General features: G+C 43.9%; 1 protein-coding gene across 2 annotated transcripts in view; it reads right to left on the bottom strand.

The window, feature by feature from the left end:
* Positions 1 to 12,268, bottom strand: part of LOC147035690 (equilibrative nucleoside transporter 1-like) — a 251,380-nt gene that overhangs the window by 144,712 nt on the left and 94,400 nt on the right. For both annotated transcript variants that reach the window (XM_085846842.1, XM_085846852.1), the window contains one exon: positions 6,110 to 6,258. In XM_085846842.1, the coding sequence (XP_085702968.1) occupies positions 6,110 to 6,258 (149 nt within the window). The remainder of the gene's footprint in view (positions 1 to 6,109; positions 6,259 to 12,268) is intronic.

The following is a 12,268-nucleotide window of genomic DNA, read 5'->3' as shown; positions in this document are numbered from 1 at the left end:
ATGGACCAACATCTATCCTCTCATCTGAACTCTCTCTTCCTCATATGTGGTGACTTCATTTGTCATCATGCCAGTTGGCTCGTTGTGGGTACCTCTATCACCTGTCATGGCACCTCAGCAAAAGCTTTCAGCAACTCATTGGGACTGACTCAATCGGTCAAATTCCCAATGTGGAGCTCAACTAATGGTACTCTATCTCTTATGGATCTGATTTTGACAAATTTCCCTGAAAATATCTTCCATTCTTCTCCGCTCCAAACGGTTCTTCTGACCATGTGCTCGTCAAAGTGGACATCACTCTGGCTGTTATCAGAGTAGCACCTCAGCACCGTTGAGTCTGGAATTTCACTCAGGCCGACTGGCAGGATCTCAAAGCAGCCATCAAACTTCTAGAATGGCTCCCATCGCTACTTTCTCCAACATCAACTCATCCTGGGAATTCTTTCAAAGAAACTTGTTCTCCCTCATGCATAGATTTATCCCCTCTCATCTTCAGTTGTCCTACTCTTCCTACCACCCATGGTTCACTGAAGCTTGTGGTGAGGCAGTTGTCATGAAACAACTTGCCTTTGCCTCATGGAAAGCAAACCCAACTGAGGGCAATCTCAGTTCCTTCCATAAAGCTCGGAACAAGTGTGTGTCTACCCTCAGGAGAACCAGAAAACATATTTCTAAGATCAAGTCTGAACTCTCAAAACTCTCTCCTTCCACAAAATCTTGGTGGCATCTAATCAAATCTTTTTCTGGTGTATCTTCCCCCTCTATCGCTCCCTTACCTCAAATGGTCACACTGCTGATACCGCACGTGAAAAGGCTAAATGCCTAAACTCAGTGTTTGCATCGAAATCTTGTGTCCGAAACCCATCGTTCTCTCTCTCCTCTTACCCAGTCACACCCAACTGTCCCTGGACTCTGTGTCCTTCACTTCTGAGAAAGGGGAGAGCTTACTGTCAAACCTCGATTCAGACTCTGAAACCGTTCCAGACGGCATCAGCCCACTTGTCCTAAAATCCTGCTCCTCTGCTCTTGCTCACCCTCCCTCTGTTCTGTTCACCCTCTCAATTTCTCAAGATCATCTGGCATCTGCTTGGAAATCAGTAAACATTACTGCCCTGCAGAAAAAACGTTCAAAAACAGATCCCTGCAACTACAGACCAATCATCCTTCTCCCATTCATCAGCAAGGTTACGGAATCCATCATCGCTTCAGACATTAAATCCTTCCTCTTCTTCATTCGCTTGATTTCCGATCATCAACTTGGTTTCAGGCCAGGTCAGTCTACCCTGGATATGTGGCTTCTGCTCTCCCAACAATGGATGGAGGTATTCAATGCCAGACATGAAATCAGAGACATATTCCGAGACATCACATGCTTTTGACAAGGTCTGGCACCCTGGCCTGCTCAGCAAACTCTTTTCATTTGGTATCAAATGCCATTTCCAATCATGGCTCGCAGACTTCCTCTTCTGTCGCAGCTAACGCGTGGCCCGAAATAGTGTTCCCTCATCCCGTTTTCCTGTTGAGGCTGGAGTTTCTCAAGGCAGCATTCTGAGCCCTGTTTTTTTTTTCTGGTTTTCATCAATGATCTCTCTGACTGTCTGGAAAATCCTCCTTATCTCTGCTGATGACGCCACCCTATGCCGTACCACGTTGGCAAACAGCAGCTTTTTCGCTCTCTGCAGATCTGGATAAAATCACAAACTGGTCGAACACATGGAACATGTCTTTCAATGCTGACAAATGTCACACTCCAACTTTGTCTCTCCGAAAGGACTGTTTGGAACCCCCCCCCCGCCCCATCAACTTTCTCATCAATCCTCTGGTGGAAGTCCTTTCATTCAAGCTTCTGGATCTCACTATCTGCCAAGATCTTTCCTGGGAAATACACATTTTCAACCTGGCTTCCTAAGCCAGTTGTTGACTGGGATTCCTCCGTCGTGCAGTATCCTTCCTCAGCCCACCTGAGCTGCTTACCACATACAAAGCTTTAATCAGCAGCCTGATGGAGTACTGCTCTCCCCTCTTGGCTGTCCTCTCACCTTTTACGGCTTCACGCTGTGGAAACCAAGGCATTTAGGATCATTGGTATCTCCCACGATGAGGCTGAGTCTTTGGGCCTCTCACTCTCTCAACACAGGCAGATCGGTGGTCTTTCTTTCTTCTACCATCTCCTCTCTGCTCTCGCCCCCTTTCTCTGTCTGCGATTAGTCCCCACCATATTTCCGCAGGGCGCTCATGGTCCGCCAAAAATCCCCTTCTCGTAAACTACCAAAATCATGAATGACTGCTCACCTTCACTCTTTCATTCCTCTTTTTTCCTGCCTTCGGAATTAACTCCCACACTTTGTTCAATCCCATCCTTCCCTCCAGGCTTTCAAAACAGGCATTCACCACAAACTCTTATCTTCCCACATTCAAAACCTCGATCTTTTCTACCCCCATTAATCCACCCTAAAAGCACCTCTTTCAAATTTCCTGCTTTCTTTCCTGAAAGTCCGTGAAATGTCTATCTTATATACCCCATGTTCCCCACTGTTTTGTCCTTCCCTCTCTTGCCCCTCTTGTCTCATGCCCCCCCCTCCCATGATGTGTGTTGTGTGTTAACTCTCATACGAGCCTCGACATGGCATACAAAAATAAAAAGTAGGACATGAAACGGACAAAAATGTACTAGTTCAGGACGAAGAGGCAGCTAATACTCTGAGATTGCTTGGTTATCAAAGGACAAGGAAAACAGGCAACCCTGGTGTGTATGTGTGTGTGGTGGGGGGGGGGTGAGGGGTGTGGGTTGGGAGCACATGAGCTGAAAAGGGCAGCAGGAGAGCAGGCACACTCATTATGATGCAGCAGGAGATCTTTCTTGATTGGGCCATGAAATCTGAGTGAGACAGAGCCCTGCAACGCAGGTCACACGCTCTTATAAAACACCCCATACTGTCTCAAGTTCCCACCCTCGGGGCATAAATTTATGAGAGTTTCGGAAAATTGTACATTGGTGAATTGGCTATCAATGTGATGATATGTAGTATTCGGGTACGTTGCTGCTTCTCGCTTTTCTTGTACCGGCTGGATTTGGAATGACTTGAGAATGTGTGAAAAGTGTAGAGTATGGGAGTTGTTACGGATCAGTACAACATGCAATTGTGCTGTGGGTGGAAGTTATTTGTGATGTGGGTGAAAGTATAATGCACTGGGTGAAGGAATTATTGGCCGTTTCAAAATCCTGTCAGGTCGCAACGACCAACCAAGGTTGAATTTTTCATGAAAATAACAGCACCAAGAGAGAAGAAAAAAAACCGACGGCGCCTATTGGATTCACACCAAAACAAGATAAGAAAAAAATAGGACAGCACATTTTGAAGCTCACCAGGAACAGAAGCAACAGTCTCTGAAAACCCCCGCATACCCCCTGAGACTCCAATATCTATCTATAATTCCAGAAATCTCTGTGTGTCTGTGTGTGTGTCTGTAACCGCTGTTTCTCAACAACAACTGGTCCATTCTAATTGAAACTTGCCAGGTATATTGCTGGGGCCCTGTAGATGTGCCTTTTCAAGGTTTTATATTAATCGGACAAGTGGTTCCCAAGTTATGGCCATTTATTTACCAAACGAATGACAGGACACATTTCTGCGTAGGTGTGGCCGATGGGGAAAGGGTGCCATTTAGTTACCAATGACAGGACACGTTGTTGCGTAGGCGTGGCCGTTGGGGAAGAGATCCTCAGTTACCAATGACAGGACACGTTGCTTGGCATTTTGCGCACACAGTATCTATCTTCTATCTCTAATTCCAGCAATCTCTGTTTGTTTGCCTTTTCAAGGTTTGAAATTAATCAGAGAAGTGGTTCCCAAGTTATGGCAAAGTTAGAGCGCGTTCCCCATTATGGGTTGCAACGTACGGACTTCCCGATAGTAATGACTAAATGTATTCTAATAATTTCTCGATTTCTTATGTGCATTTATAGATAAACACAATGCCCCAATCCAGTCATCGTTTACGAGAGCGAAGGAACGGCCTGTGTGGTTGTTGTTTCTGGCATGTGGTTTGAAAGATTTTTTTTTTTTTTTGCACGTATGGCCATGCACGTATGGGCACGCACTAGTATTTTTAATGTCGTGAACAATCTTTGGTATATCGAGGTTGATGAAGGTTGTGGTCAAGTTTCAATGAAATTATTTGCGTAGTTTCGGAGAAAAGAGCAAATACTTATTTTGTTGGAACATACTCCACCTCTTAGACCCCGTAAATGACTGCAGATTTTGATGCGGTCAATACACTTTGGTGCATCATGGGTGATGGAGGTCGTAGTCGTTTCATCAAATTTGTTTCTGTGGTTTAGGAGAAGACAGAAAATATTGATTTGGGGATGGGGGGTCAAAAAAACCCAGGGGACCTCCTTAATGAGCATGGATTTTGATGCAGTTAAAAAAACATTGTTAGGCATCAAACATAAAGCTTTTGGCCAAGTTTCATCAAATTGTGTGTTTGGTTTAAGCGATAATGTCAACTGTTTATGGAGTGACTGACTGACTGACTCACTCACTCACCTATGGACACTGCCCAATCACATAGGCTCACTTGGCTAAAGTCCAGGTGAGCAAACCAGACGGCTGCCTTTGATGTTGCCAGCAATAAACAATTTTCTGATGACTCCACCCAATGCCATGACATCCCTCATCTTTCAGGCAGGCTGCAGCTTCTTCCCTCCTTGACAAAATCACAAGCTTGTCAAACACTTGGAACATGTGTTTCAATCCTCATAAATAAATCTCACACTCTCACTATCTCTCTGAAAGGACCTTCTGGCAACCCCGACTCCCAACCCCCACCCCATCTACTTTCTTAACAATTCTCTTGGGGAAGATCAGTCATTCAAACTCCTGGGTCTCACTGTTAGCCATGATCTTTCTTTGGCAAACCACATTTTAAAGTCGACTATCAAAGCCAGCCACTGAATGGACATACTCCGCTGTTCAGAGTCCATCCTTGGCACAAATGAACTCCTATCCACCCATAAGGCCTTCATCCTCAGCTTGCAGGCTCACATCTTGCAGATACAGCAGCAGCCTCACATCTTGCACATACAGCAGCAGCCTCACATCTTGCTCAGCTTGATGTCATATAAACCAAGGCCTTAAAGATCATTGAAATCTCCCGTGATGAAGCAGAGTCGACAGCGACTATCGCTTCATCATTGCAGACAGGTCAGCAGTCATTCTGTTGTCTAACACCCCCTTTCTGTTCTTGCACCCTCTGCTCCTTCTGTGCGTTGTCCCACCCCCAAACAGGTTTTTACAGGGCTCACATGGTCCACCATCAACCCTCTTCTGGTGACTCTACCTAAATCCGGGATCAATGTTCATCTCCACTCATTTGTTCTTCTTTTTCTGACCTATGGAACGAACTTCCACATTTTCTTCAATCTCATTCTTCCCTCCAGGTCTTCAAGACAGCTGCCTCCAATTCAAAACCATGATCTTTTATACCCTCATTAACCCACCCAAAACTCTCTTCCTTCCAGATTTCCAGTTTTCCCTCCTTGAAGTCTCCTTCTGTATCCACCTTGTCGTCTCCTCCTCACACCCACTGTTTGTCTAAGTCTCCCTCTATCTTGGCCTTCAATTCTGCTGTTGGTGTTTCCCCACTCTCTTGACTGCTACTTTTTCTTGCATCTCTACTGTTCCTTTTACATCCTGTTTTGTGTCTTGCTGTTGTCTATTACGTCCTTATCCGTTCAGTGTACCAGCTCCACGAGTATATCTGTTGTTACATCTGTTGTTACATCCACAAGCCTCGACGATGTATAAAAAAAGTGCATCAATTAGTTTTTGAAGGTCCACTTATAATAGCACCACAACTCTTGCTTTTTGTCGAAAATATAAATTGCATAGACTGTAACACCAAAGGATTTCCTGTAGCTATGAATTTCATGATCATGGGATTATTTTACATTGGACATTCAGTAGAACACTCAAAGCGAGCCTTATGGCAACATCATTAATTTTCTGAAGTTCACATTCTCATTATTTCACTGAGGTTCAAGATCACCCAAAACCCATAATTAATATTTCACTTTTTATTATCTAAAAGTAAGTATTATTCTGACCTGCAAGTTGGAAATTGGCCACCATGGTGATGCCAAAGAAGATGTGTGGCATTTTATCCAGTGCAGGTATGAAAATGAGCGCTGTCACCAAGGCAAGAAGCAATGAAATGGCAACCAAACTGCCAATGATCCTGATGCGTTCAGAGATCCTGTAACACATTGTGAAGACAGCTCATGACTTTTATTTTGGGCAAAAAGATAAATGCCAATAACAAGGCATTTTGACAAGAAAAATCTTTTTCATTATAACACAAATAATAAGGCCTCCCCCTACACTGTAGTAGTGTAGGGGGAGGCGTTAATATATGGATCCCAAACCCATGGTCGTGACCCTTATTTGGGTCGTGAGGGTGTTCATATGGGTCGCAGGACGGTCTCAAAAAAGAAATATTACAGTGTTAATAATCGATCACTTTCCTTGCACAATATGAAGGATTCCTTTTACAATTATATTTGAATTAATTTTTTTTTATTAAATTCTGTTGCCGAAATTTATTTTCTATTCTGAATCATTCAAGTTTTTATACATGTTTTATAATACTTGTTTTTTCAATGAAAATGTTCTAATAAATTTATAACTTTTCATTCCAGGACTGCCCTTCAACTGGAAAAATGGCCCAACGCAAAACCCAACTGCAGTACAAGCCTAACATTTTGAAATATCCCTTCACCGAGATGAGAAAATGATCTGGAAATGTACGTCCTCAGTGTGTTCAGTGTCTGCAAGTCCTCGTCAATGAATCTCTGAAGGAAAACAAATTGAAACGTCATTTGCAATCAGTTTATCCAAAGTTTGTCAAAAGCCCACTGAGTTACTGGAAGGACAAAGAATAACAAGTAACTGGAGAAGACATTTTTAATATGATGAACATTTTTTTTCAAGAACCATGATCTACACTGGTTGAAACGTTTGGTTGTGTCCACTGATGGAGCTCCATCTATGATGGGAAGTCGTATGGGTTTTGTTGCTCATGTTAAAGCAGAAAATCCTGATGTGATAATAATTCACTCTTTCTTACATTGGGAAACCCTTGCCTCTCAACATTTGCAACCGGACCTTAATTTAGTTCTCAATGACGCTATCCAAATTGTGAATTTCATCAAGGCCATGGCTTTAAACTCACGTATTTTCCATAGCATGTGTGAAGAGATGGGATCACAGCACCAGGTCTTGCTATTCCACTCTGATGTTCGTTGGCTCCCTCGAGGGAAGAGTTTCGCAAGAATTATCGAACTGAAGACGGAAATTTATTATTTTTAACTTGAGAAGAAACATGCACTGGCAGACTGCTTCAAATATTCTGATTGGTTGGCAAAGCTTGCTTATTTGTGTGACATCTTCATGCACCTGAATGAACTGAATTCAGACATGCTGGGTCAAAATCATACCATGGTGGACATTGGTGAAAAAATTGCCTCATTCAAGAATAAACTTGCTCTTTCTTTGAGAGAAAAACTGTGGAAAGGAAAAATGGCTAGTTTTTGTGCTGGAAGATACATCAGAAATATCCCTTGTTGACGTCACGAGTATTTTCTAAGATCATCTGACGAACCTTCAGGAAGAAATGCACAGTATTTACCAGAAAACGTCGATCTCAAAAAGCTGGATCAGGGATGTGTTCAATGTGAATGTCAGCGAAGTCGGAGAAGATATTCCAGGATTTCAAGAAGAACTTGGAGAACTCCAGGAAAATCAAGTGCAGAAGCAACGCTTTGAGCTTCGAAAACCTCCCGAATTCAAAATTTTGGACCCAACTTCAGGATAAGCCCATTTTGACTCGAGAGGCTGAAATAGCTCTTCTCCATTCTCCAACAATATATCTCTGTGAACAAGGATTTTCAAGTTTTGTTGCAATTAAGATGAAAGCAAGGAGCCATGTAGACCCTGAGCATGACTTGCGTTGTGCTCTGTCCATCAATATTAAACCAAACTTTGATGAGCATGGCTGGTGTTGGCTTAATGGTTAGTGTGGTGGGTTTGGGATCCCACTTGGCTGTTGAGTAAACATCAGGTGGGGTTGACTCTGCCTGTCATCCTTCTGTGGTTGGCAAAATGAGTGCCAGCTTGCTGCTATCCTCTGTTGGAGTGCTGAGCTGTCCAGGATTGTACCCAATAGCCAAGGAGACTGCTGAGGCAGCACCAATGCTCTGCAAAGATTCTTGCTCCAATGGATGGACGGATGGTCTGTCTTGTTTGAGGAGCTTACCCACAAAATGAAGCAGCATCATGGCTGCCACTGAGAAAAATCTTTGATTGTGTTATTAGTACCATTTTCATGTAAATTTGTTTTTCATTTAGTCCAATTAAAAATTCTTTGAAATTTATTATGTGTTGGTAATTAATTCAATAAAAGATATGAATGAACGCAATATATCAAAATGATTGGTCATAAACACTGCGTGCACCAGCGTTGAAAGTCGCCAGGCCAGGATACGATTGGATTCAGGGTCGCCACCAAATAACTTTTGGAAACACTGCCTACAGCATAAGGGAAGGCTTATTGCTGTTGTCGGGTTTATTTCTACAATTGGCACCCTCAATTTTTAATGTTAACAACTTTTTAGACCCCCAGGAGTACGAAAGCACCATTTACAACAATATTTCTTTCTTCGGGAACTCTCAACACTCCACATTTCTAACCTGCATCAATTTCCGAAATGTATCTCGAAGCCGGCTGTGACTTTCAGAATTAAATTTTGCAACACTAATGTGAATAGAAAGTAGGTGGGGTTTATTTTATTTTTTTGAATTTGAACTAATTTTAAGGTCATGCAATAATTATAGTAATTTGAACATATTTCACTATAACTCGATTAAGGTTTGTCCGATCAAAACGAAATTGCCCTCTTCCGATAGCTTCGGGCAAGGGACGTATTTTGTTTTTTGGAACATGCTTTTGGCTCATGAAGCTTTAGGGGACCAAACATGCTCTCGGTTCCTGAAAGACCAATGGCACAGAACAAATCAGGCCACAACATAACAAAGGGAACAGCAGGAGAAAGGGGAAAACACTAACAGAAGGGGAGAGGGAGAAAGTCGACGGAGACAGACTAACAAGGGATGCAGCAAATGATGAGGGGAAGGGAGAACGCAAATGGTGAACAATATGTATACATAAGCAAAATTTTAGGGAGGGGTGCGGGATAGAGGTGGTTTAACGGATGTAGAAAATATCATAACTTTGGATGGGGGATGACTTGAGATGGTGGTGAACAGCAAGCTGTCTTGAACACCTGGATGGAAGAATGATATTGAATGGAGTATTGGAGGTGGTTCCATAGGTGGGGAAAAAAGAGAAATAAATGAGTGCAGGTAAGCAGTGGTTCTGCATTTAGGCTGTTTCACTCGGAGGGGGTTGCTGATGAACCGTGTGTGTCCTGCAGATACCTGGAGGGTACAAAGCAATGAGAGGGCAGAGGGTGCAAGTCCAGAAATGTGGCAGAAGAAGACAGAGAGAACATCAACCTGTCGGCGATGGCGAAGTGAGAGGTCCAGAGACTCAGATTCATCCTTAGAGATTCCATTGATCTTGAAGGCCTTGGTTTCAATGGTATCAAGCAGAGCAAGATGTGAGGCAGGGGAGTGAGCCCAGAGGGGAGAGCAGTACTCCATCAAGCTGCGGATGAAAGCCTTGAAGGTGGACAGGAGACCAGATATGCCAGGGAAAGAGTTTACATTATGACAATATTAAAGGGGGAGAGTAAGAAGGAGCTGAGGGAGAGAGGAGAGAGGGTAAGGTGAGGGAGAGGAGGGAGAGAGGAGGCAGGGAGACCGAGAAGAGTTTGGGGAGCGAGGAAGGAGAGGGAAGAGAGGAGTGGGGGAGGAGTAAGGAAGGAGGGAGATCCGACAAGGGGTGGGGGAGTGAGGATTGGGGTGGGAGTGAGTATGGGTTGGGGAGGGAGGAGGGAGCGAGGCAAAGTGGAGGAAGGGAAGGCAGCATGAGGAGAGGGAAAGGGAAGGCATCGTGAGGAGAGGTCAAGGAAGGCAGTGTGAGGGTAAGATCCATCCAGACATAACCACCATCCAGACATAACCACTGTCCAGATACGTCAAGGGGAGGCAGTGTGAGTGGCGGGTCCCTCTGGACATAAACACCATCTGGACATGACCAGAGATAACCACCATATCGATGACAGATATAGGAATGGGGGGGGTGAGGGGGGGAGAGAAAAAGAAGAGGGGGAGAAAGAGTGGTGGAGGACAGAGGAGGATGGGAAACTGAGGAGGGGTGTGGGATGAGGAAGGAGGGGGAGCGAGGAGGGGTGGGGGAGTGAGCAAAGAGTGGGAGTGAGGAAGGAGGGGGAGTGAGGAAGGGTGAGGTAGGGTGGGTGAAGGGAAGGCAGCATGAAGGGAGGGGAATGAAGTGTGAGTGGAGGGGGAGAGGAGGCATAAGGGATGGGGAGCTGAAGGCAGATTGAGGGTGGGTGGCAAGGCAAGGCAGAGTGAGGGGAAGGCAAGGTAAAGCAGTGTGAGGGAAAGGTCCATCTGGAACATTGCCCAGACTCGTATGAAAATAAGCAAATGAAAAAAATAAAATCTTATATGAAAATAAGAAAAAAAAATGTGTTATGTGCAGAGATAACCCCTATCTGAATACAATGCTGAGATAACAACAATCCTCTCATAACCACCATCCAGATACATTCGGAGACGGAGAGAGAGACAGAGAAAGGGAGAGAGAGAGATAAGGGGGGGGGGGCAAGAGACAGAGGGAGAGAGAGAGAAGGGGCAGCAAGAGACAGAGGGAGAGCGGAGAGAGATGAGAAGGGGGAGGGAGAGAGGGGAGTGGAGGGGAGTGGAGGAGAGGAGAGGGGAGGAGAGGGGGAATTCTGGCAGATGTGATGTCTACTTTAACGGCACACACATTGATGAATTACCCTGCCTGAGAATCACCAGAGTGACAGTTTTCTAACTGGGTAGGGATTAAAACCCAGGCTAGACAGCTTAGAGCGAGCATATGTACCTCTCGGCTTTCCTTCCATGATGTGGCGATTCATTACTTCATTACAGAAAACATGTTTTCCTCATTGTGATCATATAATTTATTTTGCCTTACTACCTCCATAATTGAACTCCAGTGTCACCATTTAAACTTGAAGAACACGTGCCAAGTGGCTACTCCAAGCACTCCACAAAATGGTGGAAGAAACTTTAAAACCTAAATGTTTCATTTTATTTGTATTTATCCATGCCAAAGTGATGGGTCATACAAAGGAAGATCGCACATAAAGGGGAAACGTCATGTAAAATATATTTTCACATTTTCAGTGAGCCAGCCACTGCCTGTTGCACCACTGAACAACTTGTGGTCAATGGAGACGAGTGGCCCTGACCTATGTTCAAGTCGATCAATATCAGTATACAGTGACAGTGCAAATAAAGTAGAGCACTCGCCAAGTGGCTTATGCATTCAAACAAGCACTCCATTTAAATGGTTTCTAAGGACAGCTAGCTTGACAAGTGAAAGCTATGTCCAAATGTCCAAACTATGTCCAACTTAGACAAATTAACACTTTTTTTAGGAGTTGGAACTGCGGCAAAGTTCAATTTTGGAGATCAAATTTTGTAATTTGGCTTAGTTCAAGAGATTCTAGAGCGCAAGGCATGTACGGAAATGAAATAAAGCCACCAACACTGGCGTCTCTGGGCATTTATAAACATTGCAATGTACCCAGCGATTTGTAGCTTATTTAATTATATCCGATATCAGATGCATTTTCGGTCACCTTGCTCTCTGGGGTCTGAAGGCGTATCCTAGGTTACCTCACTGGAGCCTGAAGCTGCCGTGTTTTTTTTTCACCTGATTAACCATATGTGGACTTGGAACAGGCTGGAATGATTTCCTAAGGATAGTTGTTTTTGTGTTTTTTTTCACTTTCCTCACTCATGATCGAACGCCTGTTCATGAAAGCTACAAATCGCTGGGTACATTGCAATGCTTATAAATGCCTCGAGGCACCAGCGTTTCTGGCTTTATTTCATTTCTGCACATGCCATAATATCAAGAATCGCTTCAACTAAGCCAAATTACAAAATTTAAGCTCCATAATTGAACTTAGCAGCAATTCATATGGGTAAAAAAAAAAAAATACGTTTTCATTTGTCGAATTCGGACATATTTGACATTTCGGGCATCTCCTGGATCTTTGTGATTCATA

The sequence above is a fragment of the Eptatretus burgeri genome, chromosome 1, assembly GCF_056783735.1.
Source record: "Eptatretus burgeri isolate ZD-2024b chromosome 1, Ebu_testis_v1, whole genome shotgun sequence".
Classification (NCBI taxonomy): domain Eukaryota; kingdom Metazoa; phylum Chordata; class Myxini; order Myxiniformes; family Myxinidae; genus Eptatretus; species Eptatretus burgeri.
This window is presented reverse-complemented; position numbering and strand designations above follow the sequence as displayed.